Below are 21,957 nucleotides of genomic sequence, written 5' to 3'. Positions count from 1 at the left end.
AGGGTTGTTTGACCAGGAAGGCATGGTTGGGGTGGGCATGAGCAGCTCAATGTCACTCATGTCGGGGCATCTGTGGAGGCCTGGGTGGGGCTGCAGGGGATCCTCCTGCAGACCTCTGCCAGTGAAAATGGAGCTTTGTTTTCACTGGCAGAGCGCTGCAGGAGGCCGTTGCGCCTGAAACTGAGTCCAGGAGGGCCATGCCTCCTGGGCTCCATTTTCAGCCACAACAGCCTCCTGCAGCCCATGGAACGGATTCGGCCTATGGGCCTTGAGTTTGACACCCTGATTTAGAACATAAATGAAACAGGTCCATTCCACCATTAAAAATGCTCTGTTCTGTACAAAACTAATGCTGCTGTTCCATTTGTCAGTATGGGTTCCCTGGCTAGTACTTGAAATGGAGACCATGAAAAAAAATGCCATGCTTGTACACTAGATTGGGAAATCAGGAAGCTAACTTCTGAATTGTTGCCAAGAAAATGATATAGATGTGACAAGAGATCACCAGACTTTGAGCTCAGTTTGAAGAAGCTGTCTTTTTTTTACAAAAGCAAAGACAGACAGACACCTTGTTTTGCAACCACAGTTGGGACCAGTAACTTTTTGTTAAGCAAAGTGGTCACTAAGTGAAACCACATCTGTACTTACAATCTTTCTTCAGCTTTCCTTTGCTTTCATACCCCTAAAGGTCATGAATGTAAGGGCTGCTGTAAAGTTACTTTTTAATCACCATCATAAGTGCAAATGGTTGCCATGTGAGAGTTACCTGGAACTGACATGCTCCTCACTACAAGGAGCTACGGAGCTTCCCCAAATCAACTGGGCCTTAAAGGCCCCAAATATCGAAGAATTAATTGACAAGGATTGTAAAAGGGGGTGTATTATTGACATAGTTTGGGAGTAGGAACAGAAGTGGTCTTCTGCCAGTTCTGATCGGCTTGTCCAAACCTTGTAGCAGAAATTGCTTGTGGCCCCGCTCACCTGCGCCAGCTCTACGGCATCCCATTTAGGTCCTTTTTTTAGGCGAAGCACATGCGTGGAAGGCAGAGCGCATGCATGGAAATGGTTGGACGCACACTCACATTTGTGAACCAGTAGGGAAGGTAAGTGAATACCAACCCTGAGAAGGATACATCAATCCAGACTTGACAAAAAGAAAAAAAAAACACAGTAGGAAACTCTGAGCAGAAAGTAAATAATGCAATCTGTGATTATCAAGCCTGCTCCATGAGATTGTTGAACCACGATAAAGACATTCTCTTACATTGCAGTTTATTACATACTTGACAGGGGGAAAAAATAAGGCTTGCTTCTTATATAGACTTCTAAAGTGGCACTATTTATCTTCTATGAAGATTAGAGCAAAATTATTTGATCGTAGGAACAACCACATCTGTGTGTGTGATTAAATCTAATACAGTTCTAATTATTTTTAAAATTTAGGAAAAGATCTAAAAATGGCATACTATCTCCAAGGGAGGAACAGAAGAGTTAAAAGCTGCATCACACCATTCACCATAATTTCAGCAAGAATGTCAGATTACATCATAATTGGTAAACACCAATTGCTCTGAAACTTGAAAAACAGTTTATTCAATATGTAATTTTTTTAAAGACACCACATCAGTTAAAATGCTACTACCTAAAGCATCATGTCCATCCCACAAGACCTATTAAAATTCATAGTATAAAATAGAAAAGTTATTTTAGGTAAGAACAAATTCCTCTTGGGAATGGGTGGCAATGGATACATAATATTTTGATAAGGAAATAAACTATTAAGAAACATGTTCTTGATCAATAAACCTTAAGGTGTGTATTTGCTTGCTTTTCTTGTAAGCAAGCATAAGGAACGTAACTAAAATATTGCATATTCAAACTACATTATCATCTAAGAATTAATAACTCTCCAAATTATTGTTGGAGAAAAAGGTTTGAATATGTATCATTCATATGTAGACACAAATATGAAATTACTATCAGGTTCAGTGCTTTATAGTGATATATTATTGTGTAAACCTTTATAACACGCTCTGTAAAGAAGGCCAACATTTCTATTGTGAAAATACGGCAAGAGCTGTGCAAAGGCGGATGCCCAATGGTGACATCTCTAAAGGGCGTGAACAATAGAAGCAAATTCTGAACCATACATTTCTTTCCTGCAGCAAAGTTTTCAAATGCTTGTACTATATTGGTCTCCAGCCTCTTTTATATTTATATGCTTAGTTTTAATGTATATAAAATTCAATATATTATGATTTTGGTCCCATGTATTTCCAATTCCAGTTTTAAAGCTGGTCAGAAACTAGACAGTCTTATTTCTTGTTCCATCTGCCTGGAGACTTCAGATCAGTTCAACCTGAGTAGCTACTGTGGTTTGTCCTCGAAGATTCTGAGCAACGCATACATAGTTTCCAGCATCAATGGTTTCCAGATCTTCAACAGTAATAATGCTCTCAGAGATTCTTGTAGTATGACCAACTCCTCTATCAATCAGCCTCCAAGAGTCTTGGATATTTACTGGTCTTTTATACTAAAAAGATGAAAACAACACATTACATAGGATAGAATTCTGCACACACAAAAATCCCACCTCTTGATTTGCAAACTTTATTTTGTAATCTAAAGCATACACTGTAGCTTTAACATGAATTACAACCAATAAAAGACTCAAGTTAAGGCAGATGATTTGACAAATGCCTTCTTATTTATTTATGTTTTATTTGTTTTTTAAATAATTCATATTAGGCTTCAGATTTGGAAAAAATATATGAGACAGTTTAAGACTGATCTCCCTTACATTCCTGCCAGATAGATTGCTTAATTTTGAACATCAGTATTCAAGTTTGCATCTCTTGATTTTACATGATTTACTGTAAATATTGTAAATCCAACAGCAGTCTTTCTGTACAGAGTAAGAAATTAGATTATAGTAATTGTTCTATTGTTTCTTCTTTGCAGACTCCACACATTCAGGCAGGAAGTCTAAAGAGGAGCTGTACTTCCTTGCTCAAACACACTGACAGGTAGTCCTCACTTAGATATCACAATTGGGACCAGCAGCTCTGTCATTAAAGTGATGGTTAAATGGGAAATCAAATGTCCAGGACTCCGGTTTCCTTTCCGCCATTTTCCTGTCCTTTGGAATGCTCACATTGGTGCTAACCCAAAGGCATTCCAGGCAATGGAGATAGCGGCAACTGTCTTACGCCTCTCATGCAGCGCCCCCTTTGCCAAACAAGTCCCGACCTCTTGCTTTCAAGGCTGCTTTGGGAATCAGGCAATGATAAAGGCAGCAAAGGGTCGGGGCAGCATGTTTACGAGATGACAGTATCCAGGAGGACTGAAGTGCTGTATCTCTATTGGGCCTTGCTGTGAGAAAGCCAGGCTTTCAATGCCTACGGTTAAAGGTAGGAAGACGGGGGCATCTCAGGAGTGGAGCCTTCTGCCCCCATGAAAATCATCCCCAACCCCACCTCACCCCCTCCAATTAAATACGCGTAGGGTGATAGGCTTTGTTTTAAATGGATAAAAAAACTCATTATCAAAATCCGAGTGGGTGAGGATCCCCGCCGCCTGGAACTGCCTGAAAATGCGATGTGCAGAGGCTGAAGGGTGGGGGTGGGCAGTGGGTCTACATTCGGAGTATAAGACACACCCAGATTTTCACCCTCTTTTTTGGGGGGGAGGTCTGTCTTATACTCCGAAAAATATGGTAATCAAGAATAACATACAAAAGAATTGACTTAAGCAATAAAAAATCCTTAGAAAAGAATATATGTAACTCATATATTGAAGTATGGAGTCCTAGGTGCTTTATGTGGTTGGTTGTTTTTTTTGCAGTCATGTCATTACCCAATTAGGTAACATCATCAGTGCTACACACTGATTAAATGTCTGCACCAAAGCAATCAAGTTCAGAGAGCACCAAGGATTCCACAATAAACGTGCAACATTTTATGTGTTGGCAAAGAAACCTTTTTCTGTAAGAAAATAATTGTTGGGGAACTTCAAAGATAATTTCTAGCAAGACTTCTTAATTATGAAACACTTGCATAATCTAATTTTGCATATCCTAATTTTGACTGCAAGTTCTACATTGGAGTTGCAATCATGCTGCCTATCTATGCCCTTTTCTAACATTTTTCGCCTTCTAAGCTTCATCTAAAACAGGGATAGCCAATTTGTTTATCATCTTAAATAATCTATCTAAATAAGCTTAGAGTAATGGAAACATAGGTTAATATTTAACTTCATGTGTATTTCATAAAATGGTTGAAATCTCTTGTAGCAATTGAATATATTTCTGTAGCTAATTGCTTTGTTCCACATTTATCTAAAATTCTTCCACATAGTGATACACATATAATGTTCTAATTTAGACTTTAATATGCAAAGAAAACAAAACCTACGGCACATACCTCTTGCCCTGGATATATCCAATTAAATTCCACTTCTACATCTGGCTGCCCCAAAACTGTGCACAAAACATTAACGTCACTGCCGCCCTGCAATTTATTGGATGATGCTTTGATTGTAGTTGAAGGAGGTCCATAAGGAACTAATTCAAAGCAAAAGATAAGACAAAATGAAAAAAAGAAAAGTAAAGTGAGGTTGCTTTGAAGATGGCCCCATTATATTCACATAGATTAAAAATTGGGTTTCACAAGACAAGAATGGAACAACTGAAATGTATTTTCAATTATTACATTCTTACCTTGTGCATAAAAAGATTTTTAGAATTTGAAAAGGTGGCCGTTTGTTCACCAATCTAGTAAACAGTTCTGGAATTTTAATAAACCTTCAGGACTGGTTATACAGGTAGTCCTTGAGTTACATCCATTCATTCAGTGACCTTTCAAAGTTGCAACAAGGCTGATCAAGGAGGACTTATGACCAGTGCTTTGAGTTCTGGCCCTCACAGCATCCTCGCAATTATGTGATTCTGATTTCTGATCTTCCCTGCTGGCTTCCCACAAAGTCAGGTTGGAAGGTTGGAAGGAATTTGGGAGTTGCAGTCATGTAAGGTTCTTGCTTAAAGACAAGCAACGGTTCTTAAGATAGCAATCAGGACTTCCAGAATTACCATCACTAAGTTATACAATTGCATGACATCATGCTTTATCACCATCTTGCTTAGTGATGGCAATTCTGGTCCAAATTGCTGTCATAAGTGGGGGACTACCTCTACTGATCTATACTACTGGGGGTACTTAGGCAATAAACTGTGCCCTTATTGTATAAGCACATAGCAATTCTGTGCCTGACACTTTTTTTAATAGTCATTATTTACTTTGACTTTCCCATTTTCCATCATATCCCTTTTCCTCCCCTTTGTATATAAATGACAGACCTATACAAAGCATGTTCCAAAACATGATTGCTTTAAGGACTGTTGCAGTAGAAGTATGCTGTATATAAAAAATAGAAGCCTAGTAAGTGGACAGACTTCAGAGTAGGCACATAACTCTTCAAAAGGTGGCTTCTTTAAATTTCAAAAATTCATTTACATGACTGTGCTTTGCAAAACACCTCTACTGGAAGCTTTGCACAACCCTTGTATATCATGCTCATTTCTCAAGACTACACCATTGTATCTAATGAGGTGAATTGTGAACTACAAATGCTTATGCAGTAACAAAGCTTAATTGGCAAGAGGCCATTAAAATTACTTCTTAAGGACATAACTCAATGAGCCTAATTTTTTATCACTTTTTTGATTAACAAATTTCATTCAAAGGGTTAAATGTTGTTAGTTGGAAAAGGTGCTATCACAGGACTCCTGATTTTTATTTGGTTCACTTCCTGCCATGTCTGCAACAAGAGCTATTGTTAATATAAATTAGATGGGTATCATGGCTTGTAATAGACAGGTATTCCTCCCATGTAATCCCCATATCTGTTTTGTACATTGGAATCTCAAAATTACACTGTCATTTGGTGGCAGACCTCCAAAATCTGGCACCTGTAATTTCATGTCTTTTCTGCGGGAAAATTAAAATAGGAACTCAGAGAAACTATCAAAATCAGTCTACCCATTTGCATGATATACAGTAATTCCATTATTTTAATTCCTTGTGGCCACATCAACAAAACATAGCCAAAACCAATGTGGTTCTCAACGATGTAAGCATTGACACATCCAAATATTAGTAGTATGGAAAATATCATTAGATACAAAGATATCTTAACAGAAAGGGGAGAACTTAAACAAAAACAAGAATTAAAAGAACAAGAGATTGATATAGAATGGTTTTCACAATTGCAAATGCAATCAAGATATGAAAAAGATTAAAAGGAATACAGTTTCAACTTAAGAAGTTCGGACGTGAATAAGATTCTTATGGGAACGGAAGAAAAAATAATTAAGAAACGATATAGCTACCTACTAGGAACTAGGTTAGAAGAAGAAGTGGTTAAAGAGACAATGGTAATCTGGGCAAGGAATTTTGGTTACACGATTGAGTTAGAAAAGTGGCAACAACTATGGGAAAGGAACTATAAATTAACCATGTCAACAGCTTACAAAGAAAACTTATACAAAATGTTTTATAGATGGCACATGGCACCGGAAAAATTAGCAAAGATGTTTAAAGATAAATCAGCGAAATGTTGGAAGTGTCAACAAACAATAGGTTCTTATTATAATTTCTGGTGGACATGTGTATAAGCAAGGAAATACTGAACTAAGATAAGAGTATGGTTAAAGAAAATGTTACAACAAGAAATAGAATTTAGACCAGAGATATTTTTGCTAGGTATAATCCCACAGAAATTTAAGAAAGAGGATACCTATTTATTTATACATGTAACTACAGCAGCAAGAATCGTATTTGTCCAAAATTGGAAATTAAATAAGCTACCAACAGATGAAGAGATAGTAAAAAAGATATTATTGTGCAGAGATGGACAGGTTGACAATGAAAATAAAGGATAAAGAGGAATCGGAGTACTTCAAGACATGGGGAAGATTTTATGATTGGCTAAAGAAAAGAAACTAGAAAAGAAAGTGGTTAGAAGATTCAGAACCCAGGCGAGACACTGTTAAATGGAAATGGGGGGAGGGGGAAAGAAGGGGAAAACAGAAAATAAAATATTAAATACATACATGTGTTTGTGTGTGTGTGTGTATGTATGTGCATATGTATATGTAAAAATAGAAAGATATAAATGGGAGAAATATAATTAGGATACATTAGCGAAGATAAGGGAACAAGAAACAATACCAATTATATTTGGGTATGCTGAAATACCATCCCAAGAAAACAAACTGAGACCCAAAATAGACACCTATAATAATAGAAAAGAAAGAGAGAGAGGAGGAGAAAATGAAAGGAATATAGGGGAAAGAAAGAAATGAGAGGAGAATGGAAGGGAGAGGAAGAGAAAAGAGAGGGTAGGTAGGGAAAGAGGAAGAGTAGGAGTAGGAGAAAGGTAAGGGAAGAAAGAAGAGAAAGGAGAGGAGGAAGGAGGAAAGTAGAGAAGGGAGGGAGAAAAGAAAGGAAAAATAAGGTGATGTTACAACAGGAGGAAGGGATGGTAAACAAAACAACCCAAACTGTATATGTATATTATAACATATAAAATGGAATAACAAATGTATAAGAATGATACATGTAAAGAAGAAAAATAATTATGTGAATGTATATTTAAAATGGTATATAAGAGAATAAAAAAATAAAAATTTTCTGGGGGGGGGAAAAGAAAACTTAGCCAAAGTGTGACTTCTTACTGCTTCAACTGAATGACATTGAAAGTATTCTACTGCGCACCAAGTCTCTTGGAATTAACTTACTTTCCACATAAAGCAATTGGTATTTAATAGAAATCTGAGGTGTCCCGCGTGATTCAGCTTTGCAGTAAACCACTCCTTTCTGATCAGAGGTTGGATGTTGGTAGATAAACCCTTTCTTGGCATCATATATAATGTTGGTTCCATCCACTTTGATCTCTTCTGCTGGAAACTCTTGGTGCAGAGTTACTTTTGCTGATGGGTTGGTGACTCGGCAGGGAATCACAGCAGGTTTATCTGGGCTGAGGTAGACCACTTCAAAATAGCTGGGAGCAGGAACAAAGAACTCTTCTTTATCTGTATAAAGAAGCAATCCAATGTATTATTGTAAGCAGGGGTGGTTGGTATATAGAAGGATGGATGGATGGATGGATAATAGGTAGGTAGATAGATGAGAGAGAGGGTGGGGAGGGAGGGAGAGATATGAAAGAAAGAAGATAGATGGATGGATGGATGAACGGCAGGTCAGCTCAAATTTCTGCATAAGAAAGTAATTACTATACCATTCTAATTTTATTAACAATAAATATCTAGTAATATTTAATGGTATCTTTCTTTAAAAGGGAACAGGTGATGCATTTCTAGTCTTCCACAATGGTGGGGGGGCGCTAAATGGAGCCAAGAAACTACAGACCAATCAGCTTGACATCAATATCTTAAAAGATCCGGGAAAAGATAATCAAGCAATGGATCTGCAAAAACCTAGAAACAAGCATAACTATTACAAGAAGCCAACATGGATTTGTCAGAAATAGATCATGCCAGGCAAACACCACATTCTTTGACAAAGTGACTAAAATAGTGGACCCACAAAATGTTGTGGACATAGCATACCTGGACTTCAGTAATGCAGTTGACAAACTAGTCCACAGCTTGCTTCTTGGTAAAATAGAAAAATGTGGACAGACTTGTGACTAGTTGGTTGACCAACTGCATTCAAAGTCTTCGATGGAACTACATTTACATGTAGGGAAGCATGCAATGGATACCCGAAGATGCTATCTTAGGCCCAGTACTCTTCAACATCTTCATAAACATTTTAGATGAGAGGACAGAAGGGGAACTTATCAAATTTGAAGATAACACCAAACTGGGAGGGTTAGCCAACACTTTAGAACAGAGGTCCCCAACCCCCAGGCTGTGAACCAGTAACTGTCTAGTGGTGAAGAGATAGAATATGTGGAAAAATTCACTTTCTTAGGATTGCAGATAGCTCAAACCAGTCAATGCACCACAGAAATGAAATGTTGGATTTCACTGGGTCGCACAACGATGAACATGAACCAAATAAGGAAAAGCAAGGACATCAGCTTGGCAACCAAATGTAGGTTAGTTTATTGTATTAAAAAGCTACCTATGGCTGTGAAAGTTGGACAGGAAGAAAATTGACTCATCTGAGATGTGCTGGAGTAGGCTCCTGCATACTCTTTCTCCTATTTCTTGGACAGCAAAGCACTCACTGGAGCACATAACACCAGACATATCGCTAAAAAGCAAAATCATGAAACTGTGTCTCACTTATTTTGGAATTCACTGGAGAAAGCAATTATGTTTGGAAGGATTAGCAGAAAAGAAAACCTGGTTTTCAAATAACATGGTGGCTGGACACTATCAAACCTGACACCAACCAGAGCCTAGTACAACTCAAAGAAATAGTGCAAGATCAGAAGATGTGGAGAGACCTGGCCCATAGAATCGCCAAGAGTCAGACTTGACTGAACAGATAACATATTTATCACACTTAGGCAAGAAAAATCCAAATGCACAGGTATAGAAATAGGTAGTACCTGGTTCAACAGCAGTAACTGTAAGAGGGTTCTAGAACAATCACTGGACAATCACTTAAATGTGAGCCAGCGGTGTGCCACTGTGGTGTGCCAGCTGCAAAAAAGGAAAATGCGATCCTAGGCTACATCAACAGAAGGATTATATCAAGATTATGTGAAACAGTAACAGGAAATTTCTCCTTAATTTTATACTGTATTGGTAAGACTGCACTTGGAAAACTGCACCCATATTTGGTCACCACAGTACCAAAAAGATGTTGAGACTCTGGAAATAGTGCAGAGAAGAGCATCAAAGATGATTAGGGGACTGGAGGCGAAACTGTATAATGGATGGTTGCAGAAACTGGGAATAGTCTAACAAAGAGGAGGGCTGGGGTGAAATGATAGCAGTCTTCCAATATTTGAGGGGCTATTATAGAGAGGAAAGGATCAACCTATTCTCCAAAGCACTGAGAGCAAGTCAGTAAGTGGTGGATGAAAATTTAACAAACAGATTTTCTATGACTATTGGAATTGTTTTTCTCTGGATGCACATCATCTTTTCTAATTTTAAGATTGTTCTTAGTAATTGTAATGTTTAATATCGCCCAGAGTCTATATATTTATATAAATATATCCCTGAGATATATTAAGCATTTTGCCCATGGTTAGTTGCTAAATTAGAAATGCTACTGTTTCGGGTATCTTTGAAAATTTCGCTGTAACCTCAGATCTTGCAGTAAGCTAGTGGTGAGTCCTTTAAATATTTTCTGTGTCAATTGGAATTCTTTTCTCTGGGTGCACATAATCTTTTCTAGTTTTTAAGATTGTTCTTAGTCATTTTAATGTTTAATACCACCAAGAGTCCATAGACTCTGGACAGTATTAAACATTAAATTTGAGGATTAAATCTTAATGAAATCAACATTAAATCTGAGGATACAGCGAAATTTTCAAAGATATCCTAAACAGAAACATTTCTAATTTAGTGACCAACCATGGGCAAAATGCCTATTATATCTCAGGGACATAAATAAGTCTACTACTTTCAAATTCAAAGGCAACTTTCAGGCTTGACTTGCTTGCAACAACAGTCTGCCAGCTATTATGTCCTGTCTGGTTCTTGATAAATCCTGTTTTGTAATCTTAGACAAGTGGGAAGGTTTGTATGTGTGTTTGTGTGAGTGTGTCATTTTGTGCATGCATTATTAACCTACAATAAGTTTTTAACCTATGGGACACTAGTTCTTCAAGTTTATTGATCTAAAAGAAAGGCAATGCAATAGTGATGAAAGAAATAGGCTTTAGTGATGTCTTGCAAGCCATAGTTACAACCCCAACGTGAGTCTTTTATTCCACATGGTTTCCTCAGAACTGCAGCTTCCCTATCAGAAATTTTTAAAACCATCTCATTTCAAAAACCTCCTGTAATGTATCGAGTGAAAGCAGGTCTGGTTGGAAAAAACAAACAATGAATATTTGATGAACATTTGCTGCTTGTTCTGGTTAATGTATCTGCTAAATATTTAAGGAATTGAATGAAATTTAAGATTGGTTTATATTACTTCCAAGAAGTTCTTCCAGTATTATAACAAAGAGAAGTTTAAGTGACTGAAGTTGGCCAAATCAAGATATGTGGTTAGACCATCTCTCTCTCCTCCCTCTCTCTCCCTCTCTCTCTCTCTTCTCTCCCTCCCTCCCTCCCTCTAAAACAATGTGAGCAGACTTTAGATTCCCGGGATCGGCTTTGTTTTGCTTTGTGTTTTACCAGATGGCTAAGGTCCATAAGCTAATACCGTGATGGCGACTTATGGCACACATACCAGAGATGGCACGCAGAGCCCTCTCTGTGGGCACGTGTGCCATCACCCCAGCTCAGTCAGCTGGTTGTCTAGTTTCCAACATGTGGATGCGCCGCGGCCGGCTGGTTGTCGGGTTTCTGAGGCGTGCATGTGTGCTGTCCAGCTGATCAGCAGGTTTCTGGCACTCTAGCACGTGTGCGCCTTCCAGTTTGGGCACTCTGTGCCTAAAAGGTTTGTCATCACTGGCCTAGTACAAAACCCAAAGCAATACAAAAATGAGACTACAAATTTGTTTTAAGCATAAAAAATGAAATTTAGAATCTTTCTGTCCAAACCCCACTCCTGCTGACACAACCTCCCCTCCCTCCCCAGCAGTATAATTTGGTCAAGAGAAGAAAGGAACATTTTTGTGCTGTTATTGTTGGAAATCAGAAAGCATATGTTGTATATCGTAAACTGGTAAATCCAGAGACACATTTTCATCATTTCTATTCATGCAATATGCTAAGTGAGTGTACCCAAGAAAAAGGAAGCTGTAGTTTCAGCTGTGACAACTTGATGATAGACCAGATCTCTAGAAGTGGACAGATGGATATTTGAGAGGGAAAAACAGAAATAATCCTGGTTTCTTTGGTAATTGTTACCCAGTTTATTACCTGCAAAAAATATGTAAGTTGAACCTCTTTTTGACGTATCCTTCTTGCAATTGTAGCCGTTGCATAGCAGGAGCCAGCAACTATATTCACCGGTGTCTGCTGCAGTGGCATTTTCCAGGATCAGCTGACTGTACCTTTCATGTTGCTTGATGCTAGCAAAAACAGAGACAAAGGACTACTTCAGCTTCTGGCGCTGATCATAGATTCCTTTCTTGCCTTGTTTGATTATTTTGATTTTCCTTCTGTAACTTTAATCCACTTAACTAACTCATAAATGAATTAAAAGGTGGAACAAAAATTTGTAGGAAAACCATTTGACTGTTAGTATTTTCACTTTTCTTTAGGTACCAGCAGGGACATGCAGTCAGGGGAGGCAGGGCCTCACCAGTGTCATGAGGAAAAGAAAAGGAAAATTAAAAGGACAAAGGCCAAGGTAGTTGCTGCCAGACTCCAGAGTCACAGTGGATGACTCTGAGTCTCCTTAGTGCTAACTGCAGGAGGAGACGAGAGAACTACGGGCCTCCTTTGCTTAAGGAATTTTTCGCCTTCTAACCCTTGCTTAGAGTTACAAATTCCTTATGCAAAGGAGACACGTGGTTCTCTGCCTCCTGATCTGGCAGCAGCAAATCTTGCCTAAGGTGCCTTTTTATTTTTACATTTTTTACATTTTCATCATGGCGGGCGGACAAGAAGAGAGTTGAAATCCACAGCTGGAAAAGGTATGTGGATCGGATGGAGGGAGGGGGGGATTCAAAATTATTGTAATTTAATTTGTAATTTTTTATTGTGAGTAGTGTGTGTGTGTGTGTGTGTGAGCATGTGTTTCTTTATTTACTTCACTCAAACAACTCTCTCTCAATTTGAGAGAGAGTTTGTTTGAGAAGAGAGGGGCAGCCCTCTCCCCCCCCCCAGGAGCCCCGTCCTGCTCCCCTCTCCCTTTCCTCTTCCTTCTCTCCCCTTTCTTTACCTGCTGCTGCCTTGCCCCCCACCTCCTCCATCCCCGCCACAGTGGTGGGGTCGGAGGAGGGGGGGCGAGGCAGCGGAGCGCGGCAGCAGCAGGGACGTCCCTGCCGCTGTGTCCGACAGGCCAGGCATCTCATGTTTATGGCGGACATAAACGTGAGACACCTGGCCTGTCAGACACAGCGGCTTCTTGCTGCTGCCGCGCTCTTGCCTCACCAACCATAATCCTCACCGCACGTCACTGGGTACTAGACTTTCAGTATAAACAGGAATGACATATTTCCACATTCCCATTGTAGTGCTACAGATAGACCAAAATAGCTATCACTGATTTTATATAGTATTGAAGAAAAATAGCCTATAACTATCTGAATGACTGAATTGGCAGAAGCTATCAGACAATTTAGCATTCGTAAATTCAAGCTAGAAAGGGTAGATGTCAAGCAAAGACAGTAAAAAGGATATTTTTCAAAGTGCCTATTTACAACTTCTGGAAAACTGGAGTGAATTCTGCAAAGATGGCAAAAGAAGAGATATAAAACTGTGGAACAAGCTAAGCAGTAAATAATTTAATAGAAGTTAATGGATCCATATTTACAGGACACATGACTGACAGTCAGTAGACAATAACTACATTATAGAGATTCAATTGTGCCTGAGGAATTTTGATTACATATATTAGCAGAATCTTTTAAATATGGCTAGAATGATCTTAGATGATACAAGATCAGCATTAATGAGTTACTACAATGTCTGAACCTACATATATGTCAAATTGCAAACATTATTAATTTCTTGGTTTAAAAAAATCTAATTTTTCAGCATGTACATCGGCTCCGGTTATTCTTTTACAAACTATGTATTTAAAAAGACCACTACATTAGACATTAAATTCACTTTTTGGCATCTGATACAGTTATGTTGAGGCCAGCATTCTCATAATCTTCAGAAAAGAAAATGTAAATACATGTACAAGAAAACATTAGCCTGAGTAGGCCTCTTTTAACTGAGAGTTTATTTGCCATATTGCAATATCCTTTTAATCTATTTTGGTGAAGAGATGAAATACATTGGGCAGGTATATGAAATAAAAACATAGGTGTCTGCCAGAAGTGAGAGACATTGATTGTTCAACGTATATCTACATTTTTGTTATTCTTGAGCTTTAGTTACAAAGTATGTTATCATAGACAGTTGAAACCAACATTCATTTGAAATGCTTTAAACATGCCTTTCCAGGTATGGATGAATTTCAGTTTCCATCAGCAACATTTTAGCAAAGTACAAATGAGAATTGTACTTCAACATTTATTTTCAGAGCCCTCCTGTAAAAATGACAAATGCAAGAAATTCAGTTTTGTTGCACCATTTGTTCCCTTCTTCTATTGTCCTAACAAGTTCCAATCCTTTTTGTCTAGTACATGCAACTGATAATATCAGCCCTTTGGATAAATGCAAAATCAATGTCTACTAAGACAAAAAATTTTCAGGAACCGATAAAGGTACAGCATTGTAATATTTTAATTATTGCTTCCAGACAGGAATTATTGATGACAGACAGGAAGCAGCAGGTGGAGCTAGGAAAAATCACATCAGATACCTGTACAATTAGTATAGGAGTCCACTAGGGCTGTTTGCTCTCTCTACTTCTCTCTATACACCAATTTCAAAAAATCCCTCTGTTAAAGTACTGAAGTCTGCAGATGATACAATAGTGATTTGTCTCATTCGAGACAACAATGAATCTGCATACAGATGGGAGGTTGAACAACTAGCCTTGTAGTGCAACCAGAACAATCTTGAACTAAATACACTCAAAACCATAGAAATAGTGGTACATTTTAGGAGAAACCCTCCTAAGCTACCACATCTTACAATACTAGACAACACAATATCAACAGTAGAGTCCTTCAAGTTTCTATATCTTAAGACTTAAAATGGACACCTAACATCAAAAATGTCATCAAAAAAGCACAACAAAGAATGTTTTTTCCACGCCAATTCAGAAAGACCAAACTGCTCAAAGAGCTGCTGATTCGGTTCTACAGATGAATTATTGAGTCTGTCATCTGGACCTCTATAACTGTTTGGTTTGGCTCTGCAACCAAACAAGACAGACACAGACTTCAATGGATAATTAGAACTGCAGAAAAAAAACAATTGCTACCAACCTGTTTTCCATTGTGGACCTGTATATTGCACGAGCCAGAAAGAGGGTTGTGAAAATATCTACAGACTCCTCACATCATGGACATAAATTGTTTCAACTTCTACCCTCAAAACGATGCTATAGGACTCTGCACACCAGAACAAGACACAAGGACAGTTTTCCCCTGAATGCCATCACTCTGCTAAACAACTAATTCCCACAACACTGTCAAATTATCTAATAAGACTGTATTACTATTCTTGTCCTCATCCTTCCTAGTACCTATCTCTTCCCACTTATGGCTATAACCATGTTGCTTGCATCTTTACAATTTATATTGTTTTATTTGTTTCCTAGTATGATTTGATTGCTTATTAGTAATCTAAGACTATCACTAAGTGTTGTATCTTATGATTCTTGATGAATGTATTTTATTTTTCTTTATGTATACTGAGAGCATATGCACCAAAGACCAATTATTCCTTGTGTGCCCAATCACACCTGGCCAATAAAGAATTCTATTCCATTGCCTAGAACAATGCAATGTCAATAGGCACATTCCAGAAGAAATTAATTGAAATTGAATTCCTGTTAAAACAATAGGAGTTACACACAAGACAGACAAATGTAATTCCATCTTTCAATTGCTGGTAATCTTGGCTAATATTCACTGGATTTGTGCCCTTAGTATTTAAATCCCTCCTAGAATAATGGTCACTTTGAGAATCACTAAACCATATGGTCCTTTGCTGGAATTTCTGGCAGCTCCACCACTAAGTAGGCATCAAATAGGCAAAGCTGTTTTAGGTTCATTCCCACCAGTTGAAGGCAGATTTGATTAGTATTATAGGTGAAATCTGCCATCTAGTGATCCATTATGCTATAGCTCACTTACCAGCAAAATAAACCATAGATCCCTTTGGAGATCCATTCAGAAATATTAATGATTTCTTTGCTTATGGAGATTCTCAGACCTCCACGTCATGGTTGTCCCAAAGGTGCTTTTTCAAGAGGCAACTGAACTTTCTTGTTTTTCTCTGAAGATGTTTTGCTTGTCATCCAAGAAGCTTCTTCAGGTCACCAGCTGAAGAAACCTCTTGGATGAGAAGCGAAACGTCTTTAAAGAAAAACAAGAAAGTCCAGTTGTCTCTTGAAAAGCACCTTTGGGACAATGATTTCTTTGATTTTGATATGTTGAATGTCTACATAATATTAGTACAACACTTTGGAAAAGGGCTACATGTTCTGGCTCATGTTTATGTTTTAATGAAATAACAATAACTACCTTGACTAAAGCACATATATTTAGGACAAAGGTTTGCAAGACAGTAATTTAATTTACTTTAAATCTGCTTTCTGGCTAATTTAGCTTCAAAGAAAAGGAGAAGATGAGGAATACTATAAGGATGTTCTACTGAAAAAATTCTGTCCATGGTTTTGTTGGAGTCATCCTCAGTGACCACGGCTGTATTTTTAATTCTGCTAATATTGTTTATTATTGTTTTAATGTATTGTCTGCCTTCCAGAGCTGTATTTGTAAAATGAGCAGCCATATATATTAAATAAACAAATATACAAAAGCTTTACAAAGAGATGCTGCAAAGAGTTTTACAAAGAGACCCCATTTTGTTTAATGGTTTAAGGCACAAGGCTATAAAGTGAGACCCTGTGAGTTGTAGTATGCAAAACCCATTAAAGCCAGATAGGTTACCTTGGGCTAGACCCTCTCTCTCAGCCAGGGGTGGGATCGAAAATTTTTAGCAACTGGTTCTCTGCTCAGTTGCTGGGTGGGCATGGCCATGGTGAGCATGGCCTACTTGGCCTCCTGAACCATGGCGTGGGTGGGTGTTTTCACTCTCTACAGGCTCCGAAGTCTTTCTTTGAGCCTCCGGGAGGTCGAAAATGGCCCCCAGAGGTGCTTCGGAGGCTAGAAACAGGCTTGTTTCCAGACTTCTGGGAGGCCCGTTTTTCACCCTCCCAGAGCCTCCGCACGAGCCCTGCACTTACCTGACATTCAAAAAGGGCTTTCTGGAAACTTCTGGGAGAGGCAGAGCAGGGTTGGCAGGGCCAGACAGTCCTTTCAACTATTAGTTTGGCGAACCAGATGTAAAATTAGCATCTGGTTTGCCTGAACCAGTTTGAACCGGCTGAATCCTATACCTGCTCTCAGCCCAATTCACCTGACATGGTTGTTCTTGTGTGATAAATAGGAGGAGGAAGGTGTGTTGTATATGTTTGCCACCTTCAGCTATTTGTTAAAATAATAAAGGCAGGATATAAATTAAATAAATAAATAAATCTATTGCTGTCCCTATTTTCTAAAAATACTACTTTTAAACATATATGATGTTTGTACAGTTGTTCTTCAAAGGTTTTCATCTGCTTTAATTAGTAACAGAAATATTGTTTACTGTCTCAGACCATATTATTGCATTAAATAATTAGGCATGGAACATGGAAAATGTATTATTCCAAGAACAAACAGAACCAAAAAACTTCACCTCCATTCTTCCTCCAGACCATGTTAACCTGGATGTTTGGAGAGTGGGTTTGCCATTTTCTAGAACATGATTGTATGAGCTGAAAGCAATCTGACGTGGTCAGTATGGTACAGTCCATTTTTTCTAGAATGCTGCTTCAGAGATTATGTTCTCCATAGAAATAATGGAGATTCACAAGAGCCTCTTTAGAGAATCCATTCTTGCCTGAAATCCTTACCCACATTTTTTCACTGTCTCTTCTATGATACTATAACTTCTGCTCTTTTAATACCTCTCATTAATAGAGTTAATTTTCCTTTGAGGTAAATGCTAGAAATAGAATATTAACTTTTTATTAGCTGCTATTTCAATCATAAGGAAAATACTGGTTTTACGCGGACAGTGTACCCCCTATTTACCCCCTATTTCTACTCTCTATTTCATTTTGGGCTTTTATTTTTATTTTATCTCATTTTTATTTGTATTATATTTGTACTTTTATTGTATTTTATTTCCCTTATTGTCTTGCTGGACACTGATTATACTTACTACTGAAGGGAAAACCACTCAATCACCTTATAACATCTGCAGGTTCCAAAGACAAAACAGAATATTCTTGAGTTGCTCAGAAAATTTCATTCCTATAGAAGTCAGTTTTACACCTATTCACCAGGACCTACTGTATGTCTGAAGCAGCTTGAAAAGAACATTACTCTTTTTTGCTCTGAACTTTCACACCTGTTATACAAAGTCTAGTAAGAGTATTAAAACATGTCCTGCCTAATAGTTGCTAAAATAGATAGAGAGAAGATAGAAATAGGCCAGCCTGCCCCCAAAATAGGATAATGGTGATTAAGAGAGATAGAGGGAGGGAGGGAGGGAGGGAGGGAAGGAGAGCTAGAGATGGAGGGAGGGAGAGTGGGGAGGAGGGAGATTATTCTTGAATCATGATAGTTATATCATTTCTCATCATGGCTTACTAACTTTCTTCAACAAATATTTGTTGTTACAAATTCTTGATTCCTAGGAACTTTTAAAGGTGCATCCAGTGCAACTGTCAGCTGAAGCCTGGCACTATTCTACAAAAGTGTTCAGCAACGTAAGAAATATATTCTCACCCATTGAGAAATAGGGGTATAGAAATGTCCTTTTTTCTGTTGTGCTGGTCCCCAACACAAACTGCTCCTCTTTCTGTTAATATTTAGAAGATATTGTATGTTTCTGCTAACATGAGGGCTGTTATCATTAATTTCAAATGTCTGGGCATATTTAATTCTTCAATTACAATTCTGTGATTTGCATTAAATAGTTCCTTGCCATTGGTGTGATGCAGGAGCAATGCCAAATCAAGAAAAATAAATTCATCCAGCAAGGTTGGTCATGAATTCTATAGTTATACAGTTAAAGCCTATATTTAATTTTCCCCAGAGTGATAGCTGACTCCTTAAAAAGTAAAACCCAATCTTAGCACTGACCTGCTTTACAAAACACTCATGAAAAGAACATTTCCAGTTGAAATAAGAACAGTTGGCTTCATAAGAACAGCTGGTTTCATATCTTAAGATAGGAATTTTCAACAAATAAGAGTTGAAAAAGGATGTTTCTTGGCCAACTGGTGCCTGCCAGCATCCATCCAGACCGGGTGGCGCCAAAACCTGATACCATTCTTTCCATTTGGAGGGCTGGTCGGACTCTCAGGGGCAAGATGGGTGCCTTAACTTGTGTTTTTTTCCCAAAAGGCAACTGGGTTTTCTTGGATTTTTTTCATTGAAAACATTTTGCTTCTCATCCAGGAAACTTCTTCAGTTCTGACTGGTGGGGAATTTATAGTGTTTGCAGTCATCTGGTTGTTAACACTATGAGGGTTAACAACTTATCTGTATCCTCAGAATCATCTGAATCAGAGAGTAATAGGGTATGGAACCCTCCTGTCATTTAGAACTGAAGAAAGTTCTTGGCTAAGAACCAAAACATTTTCAAAGAAAAAACCTAAGAAAATCTAGTTGCCTTTTGGAAAAACACCTTTGGGACAACCAAGACCTACATGACTGAGAATCTCCAGAGATAAGAGCACATTTGATTCCTGAAAACATCCTTCCCCCCCCAATGGGATTGAGCCTTCAAACTGCTAAACAGTACCTGGTATTGTCACTGGACTGAGAAATTATGTTTTCCTGTACTAGAATATAAGGGGGTTTGGGGTGGCTCATGGCTGCTCTGTAATATTGAAGTTTGTGATGTACCTCAAGGCTTATGGTGCAGTCATGCCCACTAGGAAAGAAATAGTAAATGTCTAACTTTGTCTGAGATTTCTAGAAACAAGAGGAAGCCAAAAGAATGGTGCAATTGTTCACCATTCAGCCCAAATGTTGCTTTAGATCAATGGTAAAATTCAATTTTTTTACTACCGGTACTGTGGGTGTGGCTGAGTGGGTGTGGCATGGCTTAGTGAGTGTGGTAGGCGAAGGATACTGCAAAATCTCCATTCCCACCCCACTCTGGGGCCAGCCAGAGGTGGTATTTGCTGGTTCTCCGAACTACTCAAAATTTCCGCTACCGGTTCTCCAGAACCTGTCTGAACCTGCTGAATTTCACCCCTGCTTTAGGTACTAATAAAGGAGAATATTTGTAGCTCACGGTTGACATGAGTAGTTCTTGGTTTTTTCTGAGTTTGGTTGTTTTCTTGCAGATGTTTCACTACCCAAACTAGGTAACATCATCAATGCTAGTCATTAGTCATTGCCTAATTTGGGCAATGAAATGTCTGCAAGAAAACAACCAAGCTCAGAGAAAACCAAGGACCTCTCATTGCTTTAGGTGAAAGGCTTTGGGATCTTTTCCCAACCAGATGTCTTCCAGTTGTATTGGATTATAATTCCCACAATCCCTGGTTATCATGGCCCCTGGAAGAGGGTTGTATCTAATTCTATGTGGAAGATGCTCTCTCCTAAACCAAGCAGATTTTCTATCTGTCTCATGTGTTTTGCCTGAACAAGATCATCCACATTTGTCTGCTTTGTTCAGAAAGAATTGCAATGAAGCTTCGGGCCATTTCATCCTTTTTTACCTGGCAAGCCTTACCTAAGCCTGGTGTCGTTAAAGGTGTCAAGATAAGGAGGGTAGCTCCATCCAATTTTATTCCCTTTGCACCGAAGCTCTATACTTTGACCTGTTGAAAGGTTTAATGTAGCCGTGGGTTTCTGGAAGTGGCCTTTCTCCATCACTCGTGTCATTATGGAGCTGGCTTTTGGGGAAGGCTCTGTGGAGTTTCTTTCTTTTAATTTGGGAGTTCTGGTTTTGACTTTTTTGTTGCTCAGCTTAATCCGGTTCTCTCCAGGTTCCTTCGGACGTTTGCTCTTTGCAGGTTGACCAACAGCTATTACAAAGAGAGGGCAGGATGAGAAAACATAACATAGTACATTATTAATAGAATAAAATAGAATAAGAGAGTTGGAAGGGACCCTGGAGGTCTTCTAGTCCAACCCCCTGCTTAGGCAGGAAATCCTACACCACTTCAGGCAAATGGTTATTTAATTTCTTCTTAAAACCTTCCAGTGTTGGAGCATTCACAACTTCTGGAAACAAGTTGTTCCACTGATTAATTGTTCTGTCAGGAAATTTCTCCTAAGTTGCTTCTCTCCTTGATTAGTTTCCACCCATTGCTTCTTGTTCTACCCTCAGGTGCCTTGGAGAATAGTTTGATCTCCTCTTCTTTGTGGCAACCCCTGAGATATTGGAACACTGCTATCATGTCTCCCCTAGTCTTTCTTTTCATTAAACTAAACATACCTAGTTCCTGCAACCGTTCTTCATATGTTTTAGCCTCCAGTCCCCTAATCATCTTTGTTGCTCTTCTCTGCACTCTTTCTAGAGTCTCCACATCTTTTTTACATTGTGGTAAAACTGAATGCAGTATTCCAAGTGAGGCTTTACCAAGGCATTATAAAGTGGTATTAACACTTCACGTGATCTAGGAAACATATAAGAATGTTTCTGTTATTGTATTTTCTTATGGGTACGCTGAATGGAAGAAAAAAAATCTGATTTAAAATTTGTGTTTTTACATGGGCCTAAACTGCAAGCAGCTTATTGTTAACCACAATTAAGTCTGCCACATCAGCTAGGACATTCAGAGACAGGCCATTTTTAATGCTGCATTGATTTCACTTAAACTCACAAATATGAAGGGGTGGGTTCCTGCCAGTTCTAACCTATAGAAGAGGTTCCACAAATCTTCAATGTCATTTAGAACCGGTTCCAGCTCCCTCCCCCCGCCCGTCCGCATATCATCAAGATGAAGAGCGAGAGGAGGAATTCTGGGAGTTGAAGTCCACAAGTCTTAAAGCTGT

The 21,957-nt window shown here is 38.5% G+C and overlaps 1 protein-coding gene across 4 annotated transcripts in view; it reads right to left on the bottom strand.

Annotated features, from left to right (window-relative positions):
- Positions 1 to 1,571: 1,571 nt before the first annotated feature.
- LOC116513024 (cationic amino acid transporter 2-like) overlaps positions 1,572 to 21,957 on the bottom strand; it is an 81,254-nt gene continuing 60,868 nt past the window's right edge. For all 4 annotated transcript variants that reach the window (XM_032223781.1, XM_032223780.1, XM_032223782.1 and 1 more), the window contains 5 exons: positions 20,690 to 20,984; positions 12,017 to 12,168; positions 7,796 to 8,089; positions 4,422 to 4,561; positions 1,572 to 2,533 (listed from right to left, as the gene is read on the bottom strand). In XM_032223781.1, the coding sequence (XP_032079672.1) occupies positions 2,345 to 2,533; positions 4,422 to 4,561; positions 7,796 to 8,089; positions 12,017 to 12,168; positions 20,690 to 20,984 (1,070 nt within the window). In that variant the 3' untranslated portion in view covers positions 1,572 to 2,344. The remainder of the gene's footprint in view (positions 2,534 to 4,421; positions 4,562 to 7,795; positions 8,090 to 12,016; positions 12,169 to 20,689; positions 20,985 to 21,957) is intronic.

The sequence above is a fragment of the Thamnophis elegans genome, chromosome 9 (assembly GCF_009769535.1).
Source record: "Thamnophis elegans isolate rThaEle1 chromosome 9, rThaEle1.pri, whole genome shotgun sequence".
In the NCBI taxonomy this organism is placed as follows: Eukaryota; Metazoa; Chordata; class Lepidosauria; order Squamata; family Colubridae; genus Thamnophis; species Thamnophis elegans.
The sequence above is the reverse complement of the archived record's forward strand: the minus strand, read 5'-3'. Positions and strand labels throughout refer to the sequence as shown.